Source organism: Cryptosporidium bovis (genome assembly GCF_009768925.1).
Source record: "Cryptosporidium bovis isolate 45015 chromosome Unknown contig_11, whole genome shotgun sequence".
Classification (NCBI taxonomy): Eukaryota; Apicomplexa; class Conoidasida; order Eucoccidiorida; family Cryptosporidiidae; genus Cryptosporidium; species Cryptosporidium bovis.
Window position 1 is genome coordinate 1 of NW_027125037.1, and position 26,580 is coordinate 26,580.

Here is a 26,580-nt window from a genome sequence, read left to right on the forward strand (position 1 = left end):
CCTGTTTGTAATACCTATTTTCACTCTTCTTCTCAACCTCGCTCTTTTATATATTCCTCTTTATACTAATTCTATTATTATTAATATCTCAATTTACTAATTGGTCCTTAATTCAATTTATTGCATGCGAGACAAGACGTGGCGCAAATAATTATAGGTGTAGTAGTGCATAACATTACATGCAAATAGAGAATAACGGGTGGTAGGTGGGATAACAAGCGGATATAGCGTGTAGGTACGGCTGCTACGCGAGTAATCCATGTGAAATACAGACTGTTGATCCGGTTATAACGAGATATCGAAGAGTGGCATGAAGAGACTAGAGGTGAAACACAGTAGACTGCAGATGAAGGCAAGAAAGATTTGTTTCGAGCACAAATAAGTAACAATTCACCATAAGTGTGGGAATTAGAAAACACGTTGTTTTAATTATATACCTATGATACACTGGATTTTGTCCAGTAAATAGATAACATCTTTGTTAAAGAAAAATGTTTAATTAACCGTCTTTCTCTAAAAAGTAGGGGCGAAAAGTAGAGTATACCTTGATGCTTTAATGAATATGGTTTACAATAATTCCAAAAGGCAAAATGTTGATATCTTTGACATTGGCTGGCTGTATATTAATAATAGCTGCAGATATATTATTTTAGTTTGAAAGTATGTATAATTGAATAATCAACATTAAATATAAAAATAATCAAAATAGTGAAATATGTTGCGATAATTTCAGTGAGAAAAAAAGTAGTAATAACAGAAGCAACATTAATCGTATTATCTTCATATCCAAATTGATTATAACTGTTAAAAATTCAACCATCTTTCCATTAATTTATTATTTTAAAATAGTGAAGACCAAATAGGAATATTGTAAAAGAAATGGCATTCAGTTCAAAATTACCCACCCCAGTTTTATGTTTTGAGGCCAAAATGTATAGTCTAACATAAAAATATAAATTACTCCCGAATTGATCGATCGCTTAACAATATTATCAGTTATTTTGTGGAAGTATGGACTTTTTTCCGGAGAGACATCACCAGGAAAGAAGCAAGTTAATAGATATTTCCCCTATACCTGTGTACATCATATCTGCATGCATAAATAATGTACATACATAATTGCCAGATAAAATTTCATAAATAGCTACGCCAACGTATTTAGTCTAAAAAAGAAAGAAAAGAGGATTGGTAATCGGTTTCAAATGTGTAATTCATAATTACTTACACTATGAAAAGAAGTGAGTGTAAATAATGGCTGTGAAACAAAGTGGGTAAACCATAATTGAAAATACCAATAACACTACTGCAAGTATTTTCGAAGTGCTCCATGGTTCATTGGAAAATAGCTTGAGATATAAAACGGCTGGTAGGAAATAACACACAGTGTTAGAACAGAAAAGCCCAACAATTTCGTATGTAAGTCCGAGATCGGAAACTAAATATGTAACTGTTGTACAAATAAAAAGAAAAATAAATGTTAGTGTCCTTAATAAATTTCTGTCCTTAGTTGTGGAATCCTCAGCATCAACACCATTTTTAATGATAATAGCCAATGATTTCCTAAATGAGTGACATGAAACAGGAAAAGAAAATACCAAAGAAGACACCAAAATAACTTTGGCAACAATAATAGAAAGCGACCTCGTGTCAAACATACTAAGTATATCAGAAGACTTGAGGGTATTACCAAAAAGTAAGTATCCAGATGAACCCATAAGTACATAGACAATGGTGCAGAATGCAAGAGAAACCACGGATGAGACAACCAATTTGTTAAGTGTTTTATCTGCAAGTTCATTCGCAACATTTAAAAAATTGTGATGACATGTGAATGAGAATACAAAAATAGGGAATGTTTGAAGCATAAATACTGGATTAAAAGTTGTAATAAGCTCCACTCTACTAAGCATTAAGGAAATATCTTTTATACCGAATATAAAACTAAATATAACAACAGCTGCAACATAAAGTGATGAAAAAACCGCTATCCAGTTGATTATAGTTAATTCTGCCAATGAAGTCGGGTAGCTAGCTGGGCCAATAATAAAAACAACAACAAAAATGAGAATCAATGTTCTTGTATTCGACTCGGAAAGGACTCCATAGAAAATACCACCAAAAATACTTTGTATAACAGCAACAACAACCATAAGATACGTTATACAAGACCCTAAAGACATAACGAGAATTGAAGTATCTATTATTGATTTTAACCTTGGGAATGTTTTTTCGGCTATTGAATAGTAGGTTACGGGCATCATATTTCCAGTTGGATCTTCTTTAAGTGAGATTTCTGACAAAAGAATGCAAGCTAAAATTGAAAACATTCCAGAAATTATTGTTAATATTATCCCCTGTAAAAGTCCATTTTTGCTGAATGCCCAAGGAAGTCCCAGTATTCCAACACCCATTGTAGTGTTAACAAGGGCAAAGAATGAAGATGTCATTGAACCTTTCTTGTATCTTTTTTCAATAAAACTTTCCATGCCAATAAATACTTGTTCTGACAGGCGAGATATAAAACTTTCTTTCGAATCTTGCCTAGTAAAAGATTTTGAAGGAAGTAGAGCTCTTTCTTCCTTTAAGGACCTCATATTTATAAAATTATTCACATAAAACCTTTAATTGGTACAATTTCACTTTAACAATAAAAAACCAATTAATATTCAAACAAATAAACCCGAATTACCACGTAAATCTATTATTTAGATTTGAAAATTCAACATTAACATTAAGTTGCTGTTCTTTCTTATTGTTAATATTTATGTCAATTATAGAGACATGGAACAACAGATATGGTGTTGCTTTATTATTTTACTATAAATTAATAATCCTTCAGTAACCGCGGTTACATCCAGTACCTGATATAAAAGGCTGACCCGCCAAGTTTTTAAAGATCATTCTATGCCATGCAATTTGGCAAATCGTATATAGTGGGAATGAAATCGCGATAATAGCAAAAAAAAGAAGGCGATTGGAAGTAAAAAAACAACATTAGCTAGAACAGGTAGGACCTTTGTTTCAGACACAATAAAAAAACAATGTTTATTGAATCCTTTTATACATTTCATGGCTGCTATACTTAAATATTCACGTATACATATACACGTGAATTTACCTTTAGTTGAAAGAATCAGACGCCCAAAACGCCTCTGGATCTAAAGGTGATTCTAAGTTGCTCGCGGACGTGTTCAACGGCTTCCGACTTTTTCGGCTTCGGTCTTACCGAGGTAGAATTCTCCGAACCACCTATTTTTTTGGAGTAATTACGATAATTTTGATTATTGCTGCCACCGCTGTGATAATTGTTGGTATTTAAGGTTTGTCTGGTGTTTTTGGCTTCTGTATCGTTATTTTTATTAAAACAGTGAAGACACGAAGATGAGCAAGATGTTTGATGGTTTTGAAAAGACTGAGATGAACGCTTTCTGTGTTTATAAAGTTGGCGTTTTGAGTTTCTATAATAAGTGATTTTAGAAGGTTCTGGAAACACATTAGAGTCAAGACTACTACTAACAATTTCAGTTCCATCAAAATGTTTCTCCTCCGATCCATTCAAGTTTTTCGTCGGAGCACCAGAAACTGCCGTTCCCGAGAATGAATTAACTGTGTTCATACCTAAATGTATCATGGAGGAGGGGAAAGAAGAGGCCTTTTCAGTGTTGTTTATTGAACCTTGAACATTATTGTTTCTGGGAACATGATATCTTCTTTTTCTCCTTGCCCTAGAATTACCTTGAACACGATTGTGGTTATGGTTTTGGTAGTTGTTAAATGGATTGCATGTATGAGCAGCAACTATTGCATCTAAAGCCGAAGAGAAACCATTAATGTTGTCAACACTATCAAATCCAGAGTTAACTACTCCCATCGTTGTATCTACACTACTATTATCGTCACTTAAGTTAGAGTCATTATTTCCATTAGCTTTCGAGTTTTTTTCAATTATCTTGTTCAGTAGAGTGGCATTAGATAGTGTCCTACTTTGTTTTATTAAGTTATTGTCAAAAATGCTGTAATCAGTAATGCTGTTTCCCATCAAATTTACATTAAGACAATCATTTTTGTTACATCTACTATCCTCTTTGTTCTTATAACTCATAACTACTGTAGGTTGCATACCTGTTTGAGGTAATAAAGCTGGGTTTGAATGTAAGCTTTGTTGTTTGTAACAATTCAAACGCTTCCTCCTTCTGTTGTGGTGACTATTATTATTATTGTGGTTTTTTTTCTTTCGTCTTTTTTGCTCTAATTTTGGATGGCTATTTAAAGTAGAATTTGTTATGGCACCATCTACAATTTTGTCGAGAAGTCCAACACCAAAGCTAACAGTTGCATTAGTATTACTATTTTTGGTATTATCAATGGAAGAGCACTTAGTATTTTCGCCGTATTCCTGTAGTTGAGACAACGAGATTGAAGAAGGAACAGCCATGGGAACATTAAGTTTATCATTGGCAATACCAGAATCACTATTAATGTCACTACTATCGTTAGTATGACTAACTTTTCCATTTTTTGTTACAATTCCAATAGAAGAAGAGAAAACACTATCTTTCAGATTGGTCTTCAAGACATATTCCTCATTATCTACATAATCTTCTTCAACCCGTCCTCCCTCTTCATCATTTTCAACATAGTCATCTTCGTCATCATAATCATTCTCGTGGTCATCTATATCATAAACTTCGTCTTCGTACTCTTGGGTCTTGTCATATTTGGACAAATTACTATTTACTTCTGTTTTGGTGACGTATTTATTATCTGTGGTGTTAACGGTTATGTTGGCTTCATTGTCACTACGAGAAGACGAATCACCACCATTAATATGACCATCATCGTCACTTTTATTGGTGGTCACCTTTAACTCAGAAGATTTGTTAATTTTTAGAGCTCTTCTTTTAGTGGCAATCAGTATTGCCGTTTCCCTTGAAACTCCTAGATATTCAGCTTCTGTAATCCAACGGAGAAGTTCCTCATCAAGAATTTGACTAAAATCCATTCCACTGGTTAAAGGAAGGTCTTCAATATGACCGGTCTGATCAACCATCATATTTATTTACTTTAATTAAATTCTATGAACAAGTAAATTTGTGCACAATTTAAGAACGACTTATTTCTGCCTAAAGGCTAATGATGATAATTAACTGTAACAACAAAGTGGTAATATGATTTATACAGCAAAGTTAATTGAACTGTAAATATTATTACAAATATAGACAATAACCACTATACAAAAAATATCGCCTTATTTCTCCTTGTTAATTGCGTTTCGTACTCCACCAGCAACTACGAATATTGAGAACTTGCTCACTTTAAGGTATTAATGAGAGATATATATTCAATGAAAACAAGATCAAGTTAGAACTGTATCAATGTATTGTTTAAATTTAGATTTTGTAACCTAGCACAATCTCCAATGAATACTGAAAACAATAAATAAGAATATACTTAGATTTACCTGGGTTTATTTATACTTAAATAATATATATTTACCTTTAACAATACATACAAAAAAATGAGAAAGTAATTAAAACTTTTGTAGTATCTATACTGAAAAAGAGAATCTGTTGGTTTAGTTATTTTATAAATTAGCCAGTTATACAGTCAGTTAACCAATATATGAGTCTTCTGTTCTATCTTCTCCATACAACAGGAAATCGGATGTATATATCTGTACTTAAATCCATTTAAGAGGCAAAAATTCAGCCGTGTAAATATGCAACCACTTCTTTACCGTAATCTAAACGACCCAATGTACATTCACGTGCATACAAGTACGCATTTACATGTACCTGTGCACAAGTACATAATATTATTGGTTTAGATATAATGCAATATTATATTGCGCAGTAGGCTTGAATGAACACAGTAAAGCACGAAAATTAAGGTACCCTACTCCAGTTTCACATAAAAACTGCTTGAACTGTTTTTCCAAACCAAGGAAGCAACAAGTCGTCTACAGGCGTTCACTTCCTATATACTGAGAAATAAATTAATGATACACCTATTTATTTGTTATTTGTGGACGTGGTCAGAAGAGAAGGGAGAAAAAAGAAAGTTGGTGGTTATGCGTTCAAGAAGCTATGAGTATATTTCTTGGTTCCTCTTTAAATAGTACTCATTCAAAAATCCACCTCTTGAAAATGGTATTATTAACTGTAAATTGATCCCAAGAAAAGATGGCGTGTTTGTTATTTGCAACTTATAAAAAGAAAAAACAAGAGAACAAAAAAAAGAGAGAAAACCACTCTTTTCGCAATGTGCAGTTTTCCAATGGTATTGTTTATGCATATGTATAGTAAAAGGACAATTATTACCTCCAGTCAGACCAATCAACTCGCTTCTTGCGATTTGCAGGTAACCAATGACCAAAGCTGTTACACTATTATTCCTCCACTAAGAGCAGCTTATTAGGCCTAATTAATCTCCGTTAATATACACATGAAATTAATTAATTTAAAATTTGGTTCCAATTAGATGTTCTAATTGTAATAATGCTCTGGTGATCGAAAATATTCAGCTACTCTCAGTTACCTAGGGGGAAAAGTGGTAGTGAAAAGCAACCCCTTATCCCGAGGACCAAAAACCGTGGCCTTCTAAAGTCCCGTAATAACTAATAAGGAAACAAAAAGAAAGGGAAGAGGATAAGAAACTTTTCTCTCTTGTAGATATTAAGGCGAACTTTTATATTGCTATATGTACATGTGAATAAAGATAACACAATGTCGTACTAAGCTTTTAATATGTCGCTAGTATACCACATATGTACACATATAATATTATAAATGTATATTAAGTCCTTCCTCTCCTGTTTTTTTGTCGAGTTGATCGCCAAAATTCCCAATGGAATATTTAAGTGCTCCTCATAAAAAGACAGCGACTTAATATTTTCACTTGTCTTTATTTTTATTTAATGCACCACTGTATTTTTTACAGCTTGCCACCTTTTTTCTACTATCTTTCTCTCTCCCTTTCCTTTCGTTTTTTACTTATTTTAATTTTGCCTCTATAGTACATTGTACAACATAAAATACACAAACACACGCGCCAGGCGCCGTCGCGTCCCGCCTGAAATTGCCACCTTTAGTATATTGGCGCCATGTCGGAGGTAGCTTCGAAAGATATGTGGGCGGCAAATTTGTTATGCTCGCAATATACAATGTAGAGTATGCAGAAAGGCAGCAGTATAACTTAAATTGAATTAATGCAGGTACTGTTTGTATATAGTTCGTGAGGTGTATGCACTTTGTTTTTCTCCCAATGAAGAAATCTCGGCTGCATGCATACAGGTGTGTATTCAACATAAATAGTATTTTCAAACAACCAGAGCATGCGGCCACAATTTATTTTTAACCTAGTTCTAATAGAATAATAAGACTTATGTTTATATGTAATACTAGCGATACAAACATTGACAAACTAAAATGTGAAGGTTTATATGTGAAACTATACGATGCACACAGCTGCGTTTAATTTCAAGGAATTAGTTTAAAAATCAATGTTTAAAACAATAACTAAAATGAATTATGCTTTCTTTTTGTTTTTAGGAGGTGGATGATATGGCAGGTCATATCCCTGTGTGCTGCGAGGTTTTGGACTTGAATTTCCATTCAAACTGTCATGACCTGGAATGTCACGTTTATCTTCTTCGTCTTCACTTTCAATATTGCTTAAAAAGTCAAAGTTGTTTCTTTCTTCAATTAAATTATAATCATTTTTGTTCTTGTATCCACTAAAATAAGAGCTGATATAATCTTTAACATATACAGTTAGTTTGTATATTTGAGATCTGTAGTAGAATATTAAAGCTAAGATGGCAACAAGTAACAAAATAATCCACCTTTTGCTAGCATCTTCCATGTTTTTAATAGTGTTATTGTAGTAATAGTGACCAATGTTGTAGTTTGTATCAATTAAAGAAGATATGACTCCGCCGTTATCATAATGTTCATACTCCTTTCCGCTTTGTATGAAGGACTCGACGGGATTTGAAGAACGGTCATCTTCTATACCAACGATTTGTGGTCTATTATAATTGACAGAGACATCTTTTGCATTTTCCTCTCTTTGAACAGATGGTCTTTCTGAAACAACTCCTACATTATTACTTCTAAGATTATATCCCTTTGTTTTTGTCATTATATCGGTTCCAGATGAATCATCACTGTTTGAAGAATATTGATTGTGGTTGTCCAGATTTCCATCCCAAACAATATTTGCCCATCCCAAAGAATTAGTCTTAAAACAAGATATTTCGAGATACGTTTTTCCTTTTTCTGACAAATAAGACTTTATCCAAGGTGCGAGTTTGTACTTGTATTTCCCTTCTTTTTGATAAATTTCACTAGTTTCAATGACCAAAAAACCTCGTTTGGTGAATTGATCAGCATCGTCTTGCAATACCTTGATTACATCTGTATATCTAAAAGAGATACCTAAAGAATAGCCGGAATCAAGTATTTGAGCAGCATATGGTTTAACCCTGTTGCCCTTTGCCGACTCTCTTCTATTTAAAATATAAAATGAGTCAAGGATTTGGCTTTTCTTGTTTCCTATTGGCGTAGATAACTTAATTGTAACGTGGTAATTTTGTCCTGCTAATATAGGTACTGAGGTATCTGGAGATATATAAAGTATTAATGGATCGTTTTTGTACAGCAAATGATCTAGTGGGACCAAACTCAGTCCGAACATAATTGGGACTTTTTTCAAATTATAGGGAGGAATACTCTTAATGTAGCACTCTAGAATGTGTTTCTGTGGAGTTAGCACAACAGAAAGAGTTTCTTTAACGTAAAATGGACTCTTAATGTCACCATTGAATCCCATTTTACTGCTTTTTATTAGTGTGAGTTCGTCCAGTTCAGAATTTTCTCCGTTCTCATCCGGAAGTTCCGAGTACAAAGTCATTTTGGCCGCAATCAACAATGGATTGTAGTACAACTCTGCTATTAGCAGTGCCTGATTTACGTCAGCAATGTTCTCCAAATCTATAAGTATATCCTTCTCTAACTCGCCAGATCCAAGATCTAGAATATTAGATACTTCCTTTATAGAAGTATTTGGTACAGGAATATGGACATATTGTGGTGTTTTCTTGACCCTGAGTGCATTATTTAACTTGCCTTCAACTTGGTTTAAATGATGAACAGAAGAAGACGAGGCAATTCCGTTTGTATAAGTTGGAATGCTTCTAAAGTGCAAATCACTGCTTTCAGTAGAAACTAGATGGTAAACTATGTCAAAAGCAATACAAGATATTCTTGAAGAAGTCGAGTCCAATTTATGAGAAAAAGTTAACCAGTATGGAATGTGAGTTGCACCTTTTTGTTCATCTTGAACTGTGTCAAAGTCTATTTTAAATACCTTCTCTATAGAATTAATCATGGTGTCGGAGTTACTGTAAACCGGATCTATTTTGTTGGAGTTTATTTTCGTGAAAAGGACTTCAAGCAAATTGGGCGAATCTGATATATCAAAGTTAACTGGACTTACAGAAAGTCTGAGATATATTGGAAAATACTTTTTATTCAGTTCTAAAAATACTTTCTTCCTCCCATTGTGGATGTCTGAAAGAGTAACTCTTGATCTAAAGAGAAACATTGATTTGCTTGTGTCTAAGGGACCACCAAATACCGTGCTCCCTCCCTGAATGCTAGTCAAGTCCAGTGGCAGTGGTACTCCATTTGGGATGTTGCAAAGTGATTCATAGTTACCATCGCCATAATTCTTACTCTTTGAACCATTTTGTTTGTATTCATCACTAAACAAATCCAATGAATTGTTAATAATTCCTTCATTTTCCAAAAATTTCTCAGAACCATCAATTGGAGAAATTTCCACGTACATTGAAAACATAATCATATCATGCTCCTCAAAACTCGTAAAGGAGTTCATTGATTCAACTCTAAGTTTGTAGTTCCCTTTTGTAAGCTCCACTTCCAAGTAACTCCTTTTGCCTCTTTGTTCAGCAACCCAATATCCTTCTGGTACTATTATTCCTATTCTGTAGAAAGAATAGAGAAAATCTGAATTAACATGAAAATAAACCATTGAAGAGGATCCCACAATCAACTCAATGTCGTGAAAACCACTTGTAAAATCAGACAGCTTGTTTTCAGATTTTAGCAGTGAACCCTGACAAACATTTATTATTCCTGAATTGAAGTAAGGGTCTTCTTTCTCGTTTAACTTCAGCTCAAAGTTCTCAAGGTAAAAATGGCATTTTTGTTTCGGCCCAAATATATCCTCCATATTTGTTCTCACCAAAGTCTCAAAAAAGTCCTTACTTTTGATATCGTTATTGTACTTATTTAGTAATCCAACAGAGTCATTGGAAAATGAAACTCTTTTCCTGAAATAATCTTCATAATAGCTTGGATTGAATCGCGTTATGCCAATTGTAAGTAAGTAAGGCATATTGCTTGGATTAGGAGAAAAATATAAATCATATGTTCCTGAATCTAGAATCACAAATGTGTCTCCATATTTTCCAGATTTGAATATTGGTTTATTGTCAACATAATCATCACCTTCTTTTGTCTTTAATATGACAATATGAAAATCGTAACCAGAAATGAGTGTTGGCTCAGACAAAAATCGAAGTAACAATGTGGTGCTCTCTGGAACAACCAAATTGGTCTTTTTGATATCTTTAAAGGTAAACATCATTGTACCTACAAAACCCTTTTGGCCGTTATTTTTCGGGAAAAATCTTAACCTATTTAAGGAATCAGGTAGTTCCTGAAAAGGTAATATGTCGGGAATACTAAGTAGTTCCTGGCGTAATGAAAATAGTCTTGTATTTAAAATTGGTCTGAAAAATCCACTAATACGCATCAAAGATGACTTGTTCATTGTATTCTTTGTAAACTGATTCTTTGAATGAATAACAATTTGATAAGATCCTTTCTTTACGCCAGAAAACGAGAATTCAATATTATTACCATTGTAGTGTGCTGAATTTTGCTTTTGCAGATGGTGATTATTGTTATTATTTGAATTCAAATTCAAGAGCTTAAGAGAAAGAGGAATCCACGAGGGAAATAAATATACCCTGATTACAAACATAGTCTCCTCAAACTCCGTTTCTAAAGGAATAGTGACTTTCATAAATGGCGAATACCAAAATGAAATGCCTAAAATGTCTATTGAGTTTCCCTTGTAACTTATGTATCTATTACTAGAGTCTTTATCATTGTTTTCTTTAGATGTTCCGAGTAACGCACTTCTTGTTAAGTTAAAATGAAGACTTTTTCCAGGAAATAACTTATTTAGATAGTCCCTTGAAATCGAGAGCAACTCGGTATGAGTCCTTTTAGTGAAATCTTTTTCTATGTTAGACCCAAAGACATATCTGTGTACTTCATTGTTGACGAGAGGTGGAAAAATAGGAAGAACCTCCAATGGTGTTACTGAAAGGTGAAATTTAAGAACAGGGCATGAACCTTCTTGTATTGTCTCGTCTATAAAGTCTTCCATCAAATCAAATTCAAATATTAGTTCGTATTTACCTTGTTGAAATTCTCTGTAAAACGAATTCAAATTGTTTGAACCTATTTTATGCTTATTAGAGTTACCATCTTTGGTGTGAATTAAAACCATTCCTTTGTAATTACTCACTGCTGCATAAATAACGCTAGGTCTAGAGAGGAATACAGTAATAAAGTGCGAGTATGACGCCTCCTTAAGTATAAAACCGTCCTCCTTCGCTATTTCACCAACAAATTTTTCATCTGCAGAGCCGGTCTGACTGTCAAACGGGACTAAATATGTTCCATCAATAATGTATTCACCTGAATCAGAATTAGATCTCAAATCAATTGTCCTAGGGAGTGGCATGTGGCTTACTATACACCTCCCAAACAATTCTATTTCTGGATCTTCAATACTCTTGTCCAAAGGTGAAAGCTGAATGAGTGAAAAATTAAGGTCAAAACTCAAACAGTTTGAACTTGACTTTGGATCAATTGCTCCTTCTGGTGATACAACAAATAATTGTATTATATATGTACCAGATATAAGAGGCCCTGACGATGAATAGTAATTATGTAGATCACTTGGATTTAAAGATAACCATATTTTACCCTTATGTAATATATTCAAAAAAACAAGTAATTTAGGACTTTCAGGAATAGTTAGTTTAATAGATAAATAATTATTTTCTCCAGATACTTTTAATTCTTGTTTGTGAAATAAATGAACCTCCTTACTTTTATTATATTTATATTTACTGTCCAAAAGTATGTTATATCTTTTTGTATTCATCATATCTATTCTATCATTTATAGGTACCTTAAACTTGGATTGTTTAATGGGATTTGTGCATAGAGAATAGTTGGGATTTAAATCATCATGGGGAGTTATTTGTAATCTTAGATGAAAAGGAGTGCAAAGGGAAATCGAATTTTGTGATTCACTTATTTTAAAACTGTGTAGATGAATGTAGTAGTCACCTGGCTCATTTAATTTGCAAAATATCAAACTCATTTCTTTGTTACTTACTTTTTTATTCAAATTGATGGTGGAACAAGCAGTAATTCTGTTCTTTAAACCTCTAAGACCTTCGCCACTTCCATTATTAGCAATTTTTCTATACTTGTTGTTTTCATACTCATCAAGCTCCCTCAGCTCCTCCTCTATTTCAGTTTTGTCATGTTCATGCTCACCATCGTCATCATCCAGGTAAAATTCAAGATCCTCGTCCTCCTCAGTCAAGGAGGGAGATTTAGAAAGAGAAATTGCTATATCAGAATGGTCATGATGAGAAATAAGGTGTATCATACTAGGTTTAGTTATTACCAAATGAATTAAGTGATTGGTTTTTGAGACAAGAGACTCAAAAGGACCTTGTATGATCACCTTATCTCCAAAGTAATAGTTACTATTAGGAATTGCCCCTGGATTCTTCAAAGAAAGAATTTCATTGGAATTCAAACCACTCTGTACTATTTTTGTTGGAAGATCTTTTAGGTTACAATCGTTTTGATTTGGTAAAAAGTTATTTATTACCTGTTTGCTGTGTGACTGAAACGAAATTGATATTTTAAGGTCAAACAAGGTAAACAGTGGGAGATGAGACATCAATGGAGCCATTACTATAATTCTAAACGACTTGAGAGCCATGCTCTCCCTAAATAACTGACCATTAAATATAGGTGTGCCAAAAAAGAACCTCTGAGAGTTGTCGCGATGAATGTTATTATCTTTTAACTTTGATTCATACTTAACTCTATTCGTTCTTACTGGTTCTATTATAAGTTGCAACGGAGTTCTTGAAAACCTAAATCCTAATTCAACATAGAGATTCAACAAATCTTCATTCTCTTTTCTTTCTGAAGGTGGGATAATAAATAATTTAGACCAGAGTACATTTCCCCTATAATTATCTGTATAAGAATTAATCCCAAAGGGAGTTGTTTTAACTACAAATACATCGTCAATTCTATTATTATATTGATACCTTTCATTTAAGTTTATCGTTACTACAGGCTTGCTAAAAGGGTCATTCAATGAAAGTGAATTTTGAGAATATATTGTCTCAGGAGTCGTTAAGCCAAATTCAAAGTTAACTGGCGAACAAACATTGTTGTCCACTTTTTCTACTTCCTCATCCTTATGAAATGTAGAGCCCACTACTATTATGTACTGCGAAGGCTTTAATTTTGATCTCAAAAACAACCTTGTGTTATTTCCTGCTCCACCCCAAGTTAAGTTTCCAGTAGTCAAAAAAGAAGGCTCACTCTTGTCATACTTTACAATATTCAAATAAGAAAGCTCCAAGTCACTGTCGTACGATCTTTCTATTGACAATGTAACTATACTCTCATATTTTATATTCAAAAATATTCTATTTTCAGGCTTATGTGTTATTCCTCTAATATCAGAATAGTAAATCTCGTCCTCTCCATCACCAATTCCATTTATATACTCCGGCAAAAGTTGATATTTACAATTCAATGTGGACTTTGAGAAAAAGGCATCTACAATCCCAAAAGTAAGGCAGCCAAGTAAAAATGCGCTTAGGCTAATTGTATTAAGATATCTCATTCACACATACTAATTCAAACGACTCAAAAGTTTGATTTATACTGAACAGTTTTGTTTTATAATATGCTAATATATATCAACAATTTATATTCATTATATACACAAATCCTATTGATATATATACATTTGAATTTTATTAATCTTTTATTATTTCGATACCACAATTACCGCCAGATGTTAGTTATTTAAAAAAGGATACCGCTATGAAGTGGAGTGGCGGCTGAATTACAAAGGACTAATATAACGTTAAAAAGCGGAAGAGGGTATTAATGTGCCTTTAATATTTATAGTGGTTGTCACAGTAGATAGCAGAGAAAATACGCGTATTTAAATATGGCGTTGTTATTTTAAATTAAAAATATAAGGTATCGTAGTGGGGGGCGCCAGAGGGGATTTAGGTTAATTACTACTAATTAGTTAAATAAAAGGTGTCAAAGAAAGAAAGTAAAATTGACATTGGTACAGTTAACCTAACTGGGAAGTTTAACTAGGAGACGTTTTTTTCTTTTTCCAATATAGGTGAAGGAGAAAGTGAAGGGACTTAGAAACAAGGGAATAGGAAAGAAAGAGCTTATTCTCTAGAGAGAGCAAATAAAAGAGTATTTAGCATAGTGAAAGAGAGAAGATTTTTAAGTTAAACGGGAAAAAATGTTTTTTTCTTCAATGCCATTTGATATGGGAGGTGGATTTGATGGTAGAATGGGTGGTAGGATGTCGAGGGATGTTGATAACAAGAAACTCTATGAAACTTTAGAGATTAGTCAAGATGCTACGCTTAGTGAAATTAAAAAGGCATATAGAAAACTTGCTATTAAGCATCATCCGGACAAGGGAGGGGACCAGGAAAAGTTTAAGGAGATAAGCAGAGCATATGAGATTTTGAGTGACCCAGAGAAAAGGAAGATATACGATGAATATGGTGAGGAGGGATTGGAAGGGGGAGGAGGTGGATCCGATCCAGTTGACTTGTTTGATGTTATTTTTGGAGGTGGGAGACGCGCAGGAAGTAAGGGGGGAGGAAAACGACGAGGTGAGGACTTAGTTACTCATCTAAAGGTCACACTTGAACAGATCTATAATGGAGCAGTTAGGAAAATGGCAATTAATAAGGATACAATTTGTGGTGATTGCGAAGGAGTAGGCGGACCTAAAGATGCTATTCAATATTGTGAACTTTGTCAAGGTCAAGGTGTTCGTGTGCAAATACGTCAAATTGGTCCGATGGTACAACAAACTCAATCACCATGTAATCCATGTAAAGGTACTGGTAAAACAATTCCTCCAACAAAACAGTGCAAAAAATGCAATGGGAGCGGTTCTGTAAAGGAAAGAAAGGTATTGGAGGTTAATATTGATAAGGGCATTCCAAATCACCACAAAGTTACTTTTCACGGTGAAGCTGATGAGAAGCAGGGAGAAATTCCAGGTGACGTTGTGTTTGTTTTGGATGAACAAGACCATCCAACATTCAAGAGAAGGGGCGGAGACCTATTTATTGAGAAGGATATTACTCTCTTGGAAGCCCTTACTGGTTTCAAATTTGTAATCACTCACTTGGATGGAAGAAAGATACTTGTTAAATCTAATCCAGGAGACGTAACAAAACCAAACGATATCAAGTGTGTAAATAATGAAGGAATGCCAACATACAAGAACCCCTTCATAAAGGGCCATTTATTTATTGTTATTAATGTAGTATTCCCAGATCATTTGGACAAGAATGCTCAGGAACAAATGAGGGAACTCCTTCCACCTCCATCGCCAATTAATATTGACGAAAATGATCCCTCTATTGAGATCCACTATACTACTAACACAAAGCCTTCTGAAATGAAGGATAGACTCCAAAAGGAAGCCTATCAAGAAGATGATGACGAGGGACATCATGGAGGTGCTGAGCGTGTTTCCTGTCGTCAGCAATAAACCAAGTTATAATTGAAAGATGAGAAGACTACTCTCTATTTTAGGAAAAAGTGTCAAGGAATTTCCGGTTCTTGAATGAGTACTAGAGGGAGTTTCAACTTCAATATTAAATTAGAGTTTTTAGCAGAATTCTTACTAATAAACTCTATTATCATTCTCACTATGACTACTAATATCACTACTACTAACATCTTAGGTTTCATGGTACAATTCAATTCAAGTTCCGGAAACCAAAGAGAGGGGGTAAAAAACACTATTTTAGCGAACCTAATTATTCTTCTACTTGTTTGTTTCTTATTTTCGTGTATAGGGGGTTTGGACTTCAGTTACCAGTGGCGCCGTAAATCTCAAAAGTAAACGGCGGTAAATAGCCTGATTACTTGTACATATACTGGGGTTGAGATCACATTGAAAGGATAGCAAAAAAACGATTTGTGGTCATGAATGCTTTGCATGAGCCTTGTTATTTCAGTAAGTGTAAGGTAAGTATGGTATAGAAGTAGGGGTGGAGCGGACAAATGATTTTTGTATATCCGTTTCTTATTTACTTGGTAAAATTGAGCATTAATAGTTTAATTTTAGGAGTATATATGCATAAAAAAATAATCGGAGCTGAAAGGTCACTATATTTTTTCCTCACAAACTATTATATAGTTTATTGAATGAATTTTTATTATGAAAAAAAACAAGAATGAAACGACAGTGAGGGAAAACAAGAGATACAGTCGAATAGTTAATGAACATGATTGTGAGATAGGGCTAGATGATTGGGATCAGGACAATAATGTTGGTATTGGAGGTAGAACCAATTACAATGATTTGAATTTAAGAGTAGGCTACCCGGATAGTGGTCTAAATGTACTGGAAAATGCAGTTTCACAACTTAAATCGGTAGGATATGGAATTCAATCAGAGATTGGAACTCACCTAAACATGCTTGGAGAGATTGATTCTAATATTGACTCTGCAAATAGAAGAATAAAAACCGCTCAGAAAATAGTAAATAAACTTATAGACATTTCAAGCACAACATCCCTTACAATAATAGCATTTTTACTCTTCATATTGTTGATTCTTCAGTTGGTTTTCTAACAAAATAGGATTTAATATAGTAGTTTAGAAAAAAAATAGAATTTTGATATGAAATTAATATAAATTTATATTGAACTAATTAAAAAAATGTTTTATGTTTTTTTGATACAAAGTGTGGGAAGAATAGGTTCTAGAAAAGAACTAACATTTGGAGCGGTTCCATGGTACTTTTTCTCGAGTTGATTTTCGTTTATACACTTAAGTAATTCAGATCTATAGTCGGAAGTACATAAAACTATTTTGTCTCTTGTAGACTGAGGGAGAACTAAACTAATTGCTTGCCAAAGACCCCAGAATATTATTGGAGTGTTAATGAACGACATTTGAGCAAGATAACCACGGTAGTTTCTTTGCAAATTAATGGCGATATCTTTTAAAAGTGAAACTGGAGCGTTGTAAAAAGTAACATCTTGCAGATCCATTATTACTCTCCACTGTTCTACTCTATTCCATGAAAGCATTTTAGTAATAACAAACTCAAACCAATAATAAACAACATGAATTATATTATCCGGATCTTCTCCATCTAAAAAGGCTTTTGCTCTAAAAATGATTATCGGCCTCATATATTTGTCCCTTCCGTGAATATAACAGTAACCATTTTTAAGCAACTTCTCCAGTTTATGTTTGTCTTCTATCATCCTAAAATTTTGCCTCCATCTTACATGACGTTTAATATCATCCCAAGCCTTGACGAAATCGTACTCGTTTCCCTGTAAATATCTTAGTAACAAATGTTTGTCACTAAATGCGGTGCTTCTTAGGGATACGTGACGTGATTTTAAATACGCCAACATCTCCTTTATCTTTGTCTCCTCGAAATCATCCAATGGAAGGTCACCAAATATATATCTCATGGAATTCTCACCCTTTCCATGTTTTATCGCCTCTAAGGGAGGCACATACTCAACAACCTCTATTGGACGATATTTTGTTATTGTAACATCCTTTTCTCTACCATTTCTATACATAGATAAACGGTCTTCCTTAACTCCTCCATGATGAGTGTTATTATGACTATGATGTGGACTATTTCCAGAGTGTGGGGAGTCGTGGTTTGCTTTGAGACCCATCATTGTCAGAATCTTCAGTTAAACACTTTTGGCCTTTCTTCAACTACTTGACGTGAGAGTGGAGCACAACCGAACTCTACAATACTCTTATTTTCTCTTATAGCTCGAAGGTGAATCAAATAAAACAGGAAACAAACATGTATTCCTCGATATATATAAATATATATCTATGTATTAATTCATCAACAAGAATGAGTAGAAAGTCTTGAATTATCTTAGAGAAAAGAGGAAGCTTATCCTGAATAAAGTTACAATAATACCTATTTTTACTGTAAAAATTCTAATGAAAACAATATTGGGTGGTAAGCGCGCCAAATATGTCCTTAAATAGAATGATTTGTCTAAGATAAAAATAAATTAAAATCGCATGTAGACATGCAAACAAAACTATACATGTATTTATCACGCAGTTAAATATTACATAGTATATAATTTATAGTTCACTTCTTTTTTAGAGGGTTTGCAAACAATGCGGTTTATTGCAAATACCAGTATTGCTGCGATGTGGACAAATATTGAGCTTTAAAAGAAAGGAAATAAGTAGACCACTTGGTGGTATCAACCACTATTTTCTATGCCAAAAGTAGGGATCTCATAATGCAATCTACAAATTCCTCATTATTGGCTCCTGGAAGGATGGAGTCGGAATAAGCGGACGGAATTGATGCCATAAAATTTTCCAACTTTGGAATAGGTACGTATCTTATTTTTCTTCCTTTAGAGGCTCTACGATCTACATTATTTACAGTTCTTTTGCTCCTGCTCACTAAGGAAGAGGATATTGAATTCAATTTTTCGTCTGAATTAGGAATACCATCAGAAATGATGTCTTTAAGTAAAGAAGCAAAGGAAACTGAATCGTCATATATCCCCTTGTTTAATTCCTGAATTTCTTTTTCTCCTAAATGGTTTTTTAGTATTTTTGAGCCAATAAAGTCCATAGAATTGGCATTTGGACGGGATTTATTTAGTGAGTGTTCCTTGTTTAAAAGTGTTTGTTTAAGTTGATTTCTAATAGATTGGTCTAACACCTTAAAATTTCTTTGAACCTGAAGAGATGAAAAGTTAGGAAAAGAAGTATAACAATGCGAGAGGAGTTGGGTTTTTGGCTTTAATTCTTTAAAGGGAGAAAAAACCAACCAAAAAATATGACTAAAATTGGTTTGTTCATTATTAATGTAATAATAATGTAAATATTACATTTGAAAAGAATACAAAGTGGTGTAGTAAAAGTGTAACACCAAAAAAAGAGAAATTCTTTTGGCTGACATTACTTTTACCCCAAATATCCATGAAAACCATGAACAACTTTCAACCTCTGAAATACTCAGTTGATGAAAATAAAATGCTTATTTTATCCAAAACACGAAGTATGAATATATAAATAAATTTAATAATTGTCTACCATTATAGACAGAATAAATCACCATATTCAACTAGTCATTTGTTTTGGAAAAAAGTACTGTATACAGTATTCGACGTAGTAGAATAAAATAACAGTCTCATTAGTGCCACAAAATAAACTAGTATTGTAAAGATGTGACGGAATTTGTAAAAAAAGCCAAAACTTGAAAAAAACCATTTCCTCTCGAATAAATAAATTAAATATAACTTACCTCTATTTGGGTTTCCTTTTTCCATTTATCAGATACATCTATACACCACTCAAGAGATTTATCCATAAGTGGACTATACAATTCCCAAAACCTCATCTCTGAATGAAGCCTTTTATTTGAGTTTCTTTCACCTTCTTCGCCATCGTCAACATTTATATCATCATCGAAAATTTCACTTAAAAAATCACCATTATTCAGGTAATGTTGCAACTTTGAATTATTAAATTTACTAAAAAGTCCTATTTGGGCATCATGAATCATGAGTAACAATTCCACAATCTCTCTTCTAATTTCATTTAACTCATATATACTTTCATCATCTAAAAATGGAATCATTTCCGAGGGAGGAATTCTATTTGCATACTTTAGAACATCATGTATAAAAATTCGAATAGCTAAAATATCAGCCCAGATTTTTCTTTGATTTTTAATGGTTTTTCCACGCTCCTCATCGTTGATTCTTTTATTTCTCATCTTGTTATCATCTATTATTGAAAAATTCATCTCTGCCTCTTTGTATTTATTGACCCTCCTGGTAATTGAGTCTGAGAGTTGAATTTTTGCTTTTGAATTTTTCTCACTTTCTTCCTCTAATTCTGAGATGCACTCATACTCAAAATTATGCACAAATTTGTTGCTTTCACCTCTTTTTTTTGATTTACTATCGGACAATTTACCTCCTCTTGGAATCATAAGTTCCTTATTTCTAGAGTTTTTGTACTCTAATGACGAAATTTTTTCACCAATATACTTTTCTGGAAGATTCAAGTCACCTCTGATTCTCAATCTCCCAGTATTGTCACCGAAGTCTTCTATTTCAAAGGACTCTCCTCCCTCTAACTCAGAGTTTACCCTCCCATCATAAAATTCGTCATCAAAAGACTCCATTATTTTAAAAATATGACAGAAAAACAGATCACAGACACGTGGATTCCAGAACCTCTTTTCCTTTAAAGAACATTTATTTTTTTCAGTGATTATATTTATTCATAGATATTGTTCTTTGACATTTTGTAGTTTAAGCGGACACTTTTATACACCTCAATACTAGTTTTGTTGTGGCGCCATTAGCATTTTAATTTGTGTTAACTGAAAAAATTTATTTACTTGAATTTAAAGATTTAAATATAGAATTTAATTGATATCTTTTACTTGAATATGCTCTAAATAAAGGATTTGAAATAAAAGGGTTTGGTCTTATCGATCTAGCTTTCTTTTTCAGGTTTATATATAAATGTAAGTTTAACTTTAAAATAAAGAGCATTTGCCGCCCAAAGTGGGTACGGTGTTGAGGTAACTTGAAAGTAGGATTAATTTGTGCAATGTGAATACAGCGGAAAACAAGTAAATATATAAGTAAGTCTCATAGGTTTTCCGTTTCTTTGGGTAGTTTTGTCCGCACACTAACCTTTGGGCAGACCAGCAACTTCTCTTTATTTTTGGAGATGTTAGATGTGAGTTTTCATTCTGAATACTCCAAAGTTAAAAGTAGCTGGTCACTGTTGGAACTTAACCAAAGTTGCGAAAAAAAACTAAAATCTGGAAATAATATTTGGATAAAAGGTTGTACAAATGATTGTATTTCTGTGCCAGTTGTAATATGTACTGATGACGAAACATTTGTTCTTAGAAGAGGTAAGAGCAGTAATATAACTTATCTTGGTCTCGAGAGGAAAAATGACGCTAAAGATTCAATTTTGGGTGACATAAAAACAGATGATTTGGTTTGTACTGAGAAGGAAAATGAAAGTAATAGTTTAAATGTTGAAAACAAGAACTTAAATAATGATGTGTTTTTGATAGGTGAAGTCAACAGTATAATATTTCTAATAAAAACACCAGGAGTTATTTCTCAAATAGAACATATAATGGATATACATAGAAATGAAACCAAAAATAAGAATTCTGATATCAGATTTGCTGAACTATTCGATAATTCACAAACAAGTGCAAAGGAATTATACGAATATCTTTTTGATTATGACAGTTTAATGTTTTGTGATGTAGCTGGAAGATGGTATTCAATAGGATACGATATTTTACTACATTTGTTGAGCTCAGTCTTGCAAAAAGGGATGTCTGAGAACATATCTTTTAGTGAGATGACATTAGGTCTTGTTAAAGATTTACTCTCTACAGCACTTGCTGAACTTGAGGAAAACACTATCTCTGAATACTATGTTTACTATTACACTTTAAAACACGCTCTAAGTTTTGACTTCACCTTATTACAATTAGTCAAGCACTTTATTGTAGTTCCAAGAAAAAATAAACTTTTTAATATGATTTTTCCAGAGTTTAATTTTGAAAGTTATATAAACATGATTAAGGAGGACAACATAGAAGGGATAATGAACGGAAAAAGCGATTTATCTGACATGAGAATTACATTATCACACAAAAGAATTCAAAAAATTATTGCAATTAACATTTTGATTAAAAACCCTATTCTAAAAGTTAAAGATTACGTACACAAATTTCAAGAAATGTCTTCAGACTACATCCCCCTTGAGATATATGAAATGGAGTTTGAAAAAAAAAACACAAAAGATTCCATTAAAAGTAACACTGACACTTTTGGGAGCAACGCAGCACAAAATATAGATTCAAGCGATAACACAGATTTTTATTTTGGATTTCCTTGTATGGAAAATCATCCGGACAATACTGGTGTGAGATTTGATGTAATATCAGGAAATGCCTATTACAACGAAGAGGATGACACCATTAGATATTTACCTAATTCTAAACTACCTACTGACCCGAGAAGCAGACTCGCTACACTATTTAAACTGAAAAAATATTGGCATATCTCAGAGATTTCATCATTTGTTTCTCCTGTTCTCCCATCGACAATAAAAATTGAAGAGTTCTGTATTAGCAATTGCTATTTTTGTGAAAAAAACCTCCTCGGTAAAAATCTTGACCTTTTCTATAATAAAAATCTTCCGTTATATTAACGAGACGTGACGCCAATGCATGGGCGGTTACATACGATACCTTTAAATAAATATAGATTAATATAAGTATTCAAATAAAATTTAATGAAAAAAGAATTAGGTATTTGAAACTATATATACAAATATAATAAGTTTTGAAGGTGCATGTTATAGAATACATAAATATACATTATATACACATAAATATATATATATATATATATTTGTATTTGTGTATGTTAGCGAAAACAAGTGCTTCCTTGACAATAAGTCTAAAGAGTGTATGCAAGTATATAAAATTCGGTGTTAATTAGTGGGAGCGAAATTAGAATATAACAAAGTAAATAGATTTTACTTTCTTGTTGGTTTTCCTTGAGTATAGTTTACCTCTTAATTGTTTTCCTTTGAGGAGTATTCGTACAACTTGTTTACATTTATTGGTTTTCATAGTATATCGTTCAATTTTATTTCCAGAAGATTATTATTAGTCAAATAAACTTAAGGCCAAATATAAATTTGTGGTGGTATAAATTATTATAATTTAAGTAATAAAAATGAAGTTGGTTTTTTCTCTATTAATATTCCTTGTGCATATTTCATGTGCTAAGATAGGTTATGGAGTCAATGTTGAAAATTCACCTAAATTACTTGAAGATGAATTAAAGTCTAGTTTCTCGTTGGAAGATTCACTGAGAGAATCTCCAACACCAAACGTGAGTATTCCGTCAGATAGCAATACTGGAAACACAACAGATACTACATTACTATCCTTGCTAGCTTCAGTTATTCCAAAAGCGATAAGTTCAGGAGATGGAAGTGCGGACTCAGTTCAACAGGAAAAGGAGGCGGCAAAGTTGTCTTACTTTGAGCCAAAGGTCTTATATACAACAATTCCAGTAATACTTGTTTGCATGGTTGCAATAGGATTGTTGGCGGAGTATTTCGGAGAAGGGATAGAAACAGGAAGGTAAGTTAGCGAGAAATGAAAAGGATCCTAAATTAACTATTTAAAATAACAAAATTAAAATTTTAAATCGAAAAAATGCAGAAGAAGACTCTCGTCTATACATGAATCTATTAAAAGAAGAGGAAGGGCATCTATTTAAATTCGAACTATAATTTTATTTCGTTAATTTATAGTAATATATGAATTTTAAACTACACTAATAATTGAATGAACAGGTTTTCATCCATCCACAGTGTATGTTTTATTTTCATTGGGTAACAAATTCCCTTATTGCTTTTTTTATACTAGAGAGTAACTCTCCTTTTTCCAAGTGGTCTCCATATGGAGAGGACTGAAAGAAACCCAAACAACATTGAATGTTTCTAGTATGGTAACCCTTTAAGTCTTCTATAAGTTTAATAATGTGTTCTTGTATTTTGCAATCAGACTCAATACAGTCCTTTAAATCTATAATAAAGTCCATTATGATGTCAACTGAGATACTATTTGTCCCGTTTCCTATTATTCCGCTATACAATATTTCTTTTATAATTGTATTTCGAATAATGTCATTAAATGTGTCTTCGATAGAGTAAACGTCTCTTACTATATCCTTGTAATAACCAAGATTTTTCATTATTTGAGATTCTGACATTTTCAATTTATTTCTCAAATTTGAAACATTTTTGTTTATATATTCTTCGTTAAGTCCAAACATATTTAGTTGAATGAACGACTTTTGTGTCACATAAATTAATTCGGTTTTAAGCACCACATGATTGTGAACTAACTTCTTGAGTTCTACCCTAAACTTGCTCCAATTTTCAAGTATTCTCAAGAGATCCAAGAGTGGCCTATACAATATTCTCCTAATTTCCCTATTCTCCGTGCTTAAGTTCATCTTAAAACAAAATCAAATCATATGAATAATACCTATTATAGGTACAAATAAGTTGAATGAGAGAAACAAAGTGATTCTCACATTATCCATTCCATTTTCATTTATACAAGTGTTGGGAATATTTTTTTATTATAAATGTATATTTAATGTTAGCGCCACTTTGTTTGTAGTACAGATTCAAGGATTAAAAGTAACATTGAGAGCTAGAAAGCCTGAGTGAAGAAGGGTGGGACGTATAAATCTTTCAAAACAGTAATTCTAAGTTTATTATATTGTTCCCGATCTTATGGGAGGTTAGTACTTGTTTTTTTTGGTTAAAAAATAAAGTAGATTTATAAATAACGAATATAGTAATATAGAAGAAAAGCACAGCTCTTTTTTTCTTTTTCTTAATATATAAACATTTACAACTGTAAGTACAAACAGAGGTAATAGTAGGAGCAATTATTGAATATGCACCAACAAGTAACTAGAGGAGTTGGAAGCAGTTCTGGTATAGCTTCGGTTCAGTGTCTGAGCAGAATATTAAGGGAGTATAGGGAAATACAAAAAGAGCCAAGCTCATTTTGGTGTGCCTTTCCAATAAACATGGATGAGCCATTTGAATGGCATTTTACAATAAAAGGTCCAACAGGAACTGAGTTTGAAGGTGGAATGTATCATGGTAGAATTATACTTCCTCACTCCTATCCGTTTTCCCCTCCATCCTTAATGCTTCTTACCGGAAATGGCCGTTTTGAGGTCGGAAAAAAGATATGTTTAAGTGCAAGTAACTACCATCCTGAGCTTTGGCAGCCGGCTTGGGGAATAAGAACTATGTTGGATGCTCTACATGCTTTCTTCCCTACTCCTGGGGAAGGAGCAATTCATTCTTTGGATTGGAGCCCTGAAATAAGGAAAAAACTAGCTGAGGAGAGCGTTAATTGGAAATGTAGTTCTTGTAATGAAACAAATTTAGAGGCGTTATCTAGGTTGTGCCCTGAAAATAATGATAAACAAGGGGACTCTTCATTTAAACAAGAGAATCCGATCATTCAACAAATAAATAAGTGCATAAATGAGTCATCCTCTCCTGATACTAAATACAATCAGGCCGATAACTCAAGTCCAGATGAAACAAACAACAATTTCTGTGAGGACCTAGTTGGAAACGATGACGGAAGGGCTTCATCTACTAATGGAGGAGAATCCGTCAATTATATATCTCGTCAAGACTCAACTCCAGCATCCCTTTATCCAAGTTTGAGAGAGAGAGAAACAAGTAATAACAGTAGCAATAACAGTGGTGTAAATCAATCCAACACTAATATAACAAAAATCCCACCTAATCGTCTTCCTCCAAAAACTTCTCAACAAAGCATTGCTTGGAGTTTTTTATTAATGAAGAAGCCAACTAGTGCACTTGAGGGGATATCAATTCTCATTGATCTCCTCATTTTTATTCTTTTAATTGCAATAGTTCTTTTATTTATAAGGCTTATTTATAGTTTTTTTATCTAACTTTTAAATTAATATAGTTCTCAGTCATCTCTTTACCAAAGTACAATTCCTACTCAAAAGTATTTGTCTCCGATTCTGTGTAATGCTAAGAGCTTTACTTTTTTCACTAAAGCCTTTATTTAGATGAAGCAGTGAGGAGGTAGAACAGAAAACTTCTAAGCAGTAACACCGAAATAGTCTTCAGTGTGGGGTTCGCTTTTGAAATTCAAAAAAAGTTCGTTTTTAAAAATAATTTTCCGCGTTGTTCTAAGATTTGAATAATAGGATTAACCTAACCTTGACAACCGATTCAAAGGCAAAAAAGAACAATTGAAACTAATAAATCCTTTAATAAGACAAATAAGTTCTCGTGTTTGATAACGCTTTACCCAAAAATCCAACAGATCGTATGTTAAGTTCACGCACAAAACTAAAACAACATTCAAATTTAAATAAAAAAGAGAAACTTATCCAACAATTACAGTTTTATTGCCACTAGTTTTAACAAATATTTGTATGCATTAATTTAAAAATGAAATAAGTTTAGGCGCCATAGTGT

General features: G+C 33.0%; 11 protein-coding genes across 11 annotated transcripts; 5 read left to right on the forward strand and 6 right to left on the reverse strand.

Annotated features, from left to right (window-relative positions):
- Window positions 1–1,226: 1,226 nt before the first annotated feature.
- FG379_000391 (transmembrane transporter) lies at window positions 1,227–2,594 on the reverse strand (the record flags this gene model as incomplete). The annotated part of the gene is made up of 1 exon (XM_067325802.1): window positions 1,227–2,594. One exon carries the CDS (start codon window positions 2,592–2,594, stop codon window positions 1,227–1,229), a length of 1,368 nt encoding a protein of 455 aa, XP_067182643.1.
- A 539-nt stretch (window positions 2,595–3,133) lies between these two features.
- On the reverse strand, window positions 3,134–5,053 carry FG379_000402 (uncharacterized protein; the record flags this gene model as incomplete). Its single annotated transcript, XM_067325813.1, has 1 exon — window positions 3,134–5,053. The coding sequence occupies one exon, from the start codon at window positions 5,051–5,053 to the stop codon at window positions 3,134–3,136; it is 1,920 nt and encodes a 639-aa protein (XP_067182654.1).
- Window positions 5,054–7,527: 2,474 nt separating this feature from the next.
- Window positions 7,528–14,052, reverse strand: FG379_000413 (transmembrane domain near C terminal; the record flags this gene model as incomplete). The annotated part of the gene is made up of 1 exon (XM_067325824.1): window positions 7,528–14,052. The coding sequence occupies one exon, from the start codon at window positions 14,050–14,052 to the stop codon at window positions 7,528–7,530; it is 6,525 nt and encodes a 2,174-aa protein (XP_067182665.1).
- Window positions 14,053–14,700: 648 nt separating this feature from the next.
- FG379_000424 (DnaJ domain-containing protein) lies at window positions 14,701–15,975 on the forward strand (the record flags this gene model as incomplete). The annotated part of the gene is made up of 1 exon (XM_067325835.1): window positions 14,701–15,975. One exon carries the CDS (start codon window positions 14,701–14,703, stop codon window positions 15,973–15,975), a length of 1,275 nt encoding a protein of 424 aa, XP_067182676.1.
- Window positions 15,976–16,650: 675 nt separating this feature from the next.
- On the forward strand, window positions 16,651–17,067 carry FG379_000435 (uncharacterized protein; the record flags this gene model as incomplete). Its single annotated transcript, XM_067325846.1, has 1 exon — window positions 16,651–17,067. One exon carries the CDS (start codon window positions 16,651–16,653, stop codon window positions 17,065–17,067), a length of 417 nt encoding a protein of 138 aa, XP_067182687.1.
- Window positions 17,068–17,159: 92 nt separating this feature from the next.
- On the reverse strand, window positions 17,160–18,140 carry FG379_000446 (uncharacterized protein; the record flags this gene model as incomplete). The annotated part of the gene is made up of 1 exon (XM_067325857.1): window positions 17,160–18,140. One exon carries the CDS (start codon window positions 18,138–18,140, stop codon window positions 17,160–17,162), a length of 981 nt encoding a protein of 326 aa, XP_067182698.1.
- Window positions 18,141–18,712: 572 nt separating this feature from the next.
- Window positions 18,713–20,644, reverse strand: FG379_000457 (uncharacterized protein; the record flags this gene model as incomplete). Its single annotated transcript, XM_067325868.1, has 2 exons — window positions 18,713–19,189; window positions 19,757–20,644. The coding sequence occupies 2 exons, from the start codon at window positions 20,642–20,644 to the stop codon at window positions 18,713–18,715; spliced, it is 1,365 nt and encodes a 454-aa protein (XP_067182709.1).
- A 557-nt stretch (window positions 20,645–21,201) lies between these two features.
- FG379_000468 (uncharacterized protein) lies at window positions 21,202–22,716 on the forward strand (the record flags this gene model as incomplete). Its single annotated transcript, XM_067325879.1, has 1 exon — window positions 21,202–22,716. One exon carries the CDS (start codon window positions 21,202–21,204, stop codon window positions 22,714–22,716), a length of 1,515 nt encoding a protein of 504 aa, XP_067182720.1.
- A 533-nt stretch (window positions 22,717–23,249) lies between these two features.
- Window positions 23,250–23,666, forward strand: FG379_000469 (uncharacterized protein; the record flags this gene model as incomplete). The annotated part of the gene is made up of 1 exon (XM_067325880.1): window positions 23,250–23,666. One exon carries the CDS (start codon window positions 23,250–23,252, stop codon window positions 23,664–23,666), a length of 417 nt encoding a protein of 138 aa, XP_067182721.1.
- A 243-nt stretch (window positions 23,667–23,909) lies between these two features.
- FG379_000392 (uncharacterized protein) lies at window positions 23,910–24,542 on the reverse strand (the record flags this gene model as incomplete). The annotated part of the gene is made up of 1 exon (XM_067325803.1): window positions 23,910–24,542. One exon carries the CDS (start codon window positions 24,540–24,542, stop codon window positions 23,910–23,912), a length of 633 nt encoding a protein of 210 aa, XP_067182644.1.
- Window positions 24,543–24,995: 453 nt separating this feature from the next.
- Window positions 24,996–26,042, forward strand: FG379_000393 (Ubc6p like ubiquiting conjugating enzyme E2 transmembrane domain at C; the record flags this gene model as incomplete). The annotated part of the gene is made up of 1 exon (XM_067325804.1): window positions 24,996–26,042. One exon carries the CDS (start codon window positions 24,996–24,998, stop codon window positions 26,040–26,042), a length of 1,047 nt encoding a protein of 348 aa, XP_067182645.1.
- Between the last annotated feature and the right edge of the window lie 538 nt (window positions 26,043–26,580).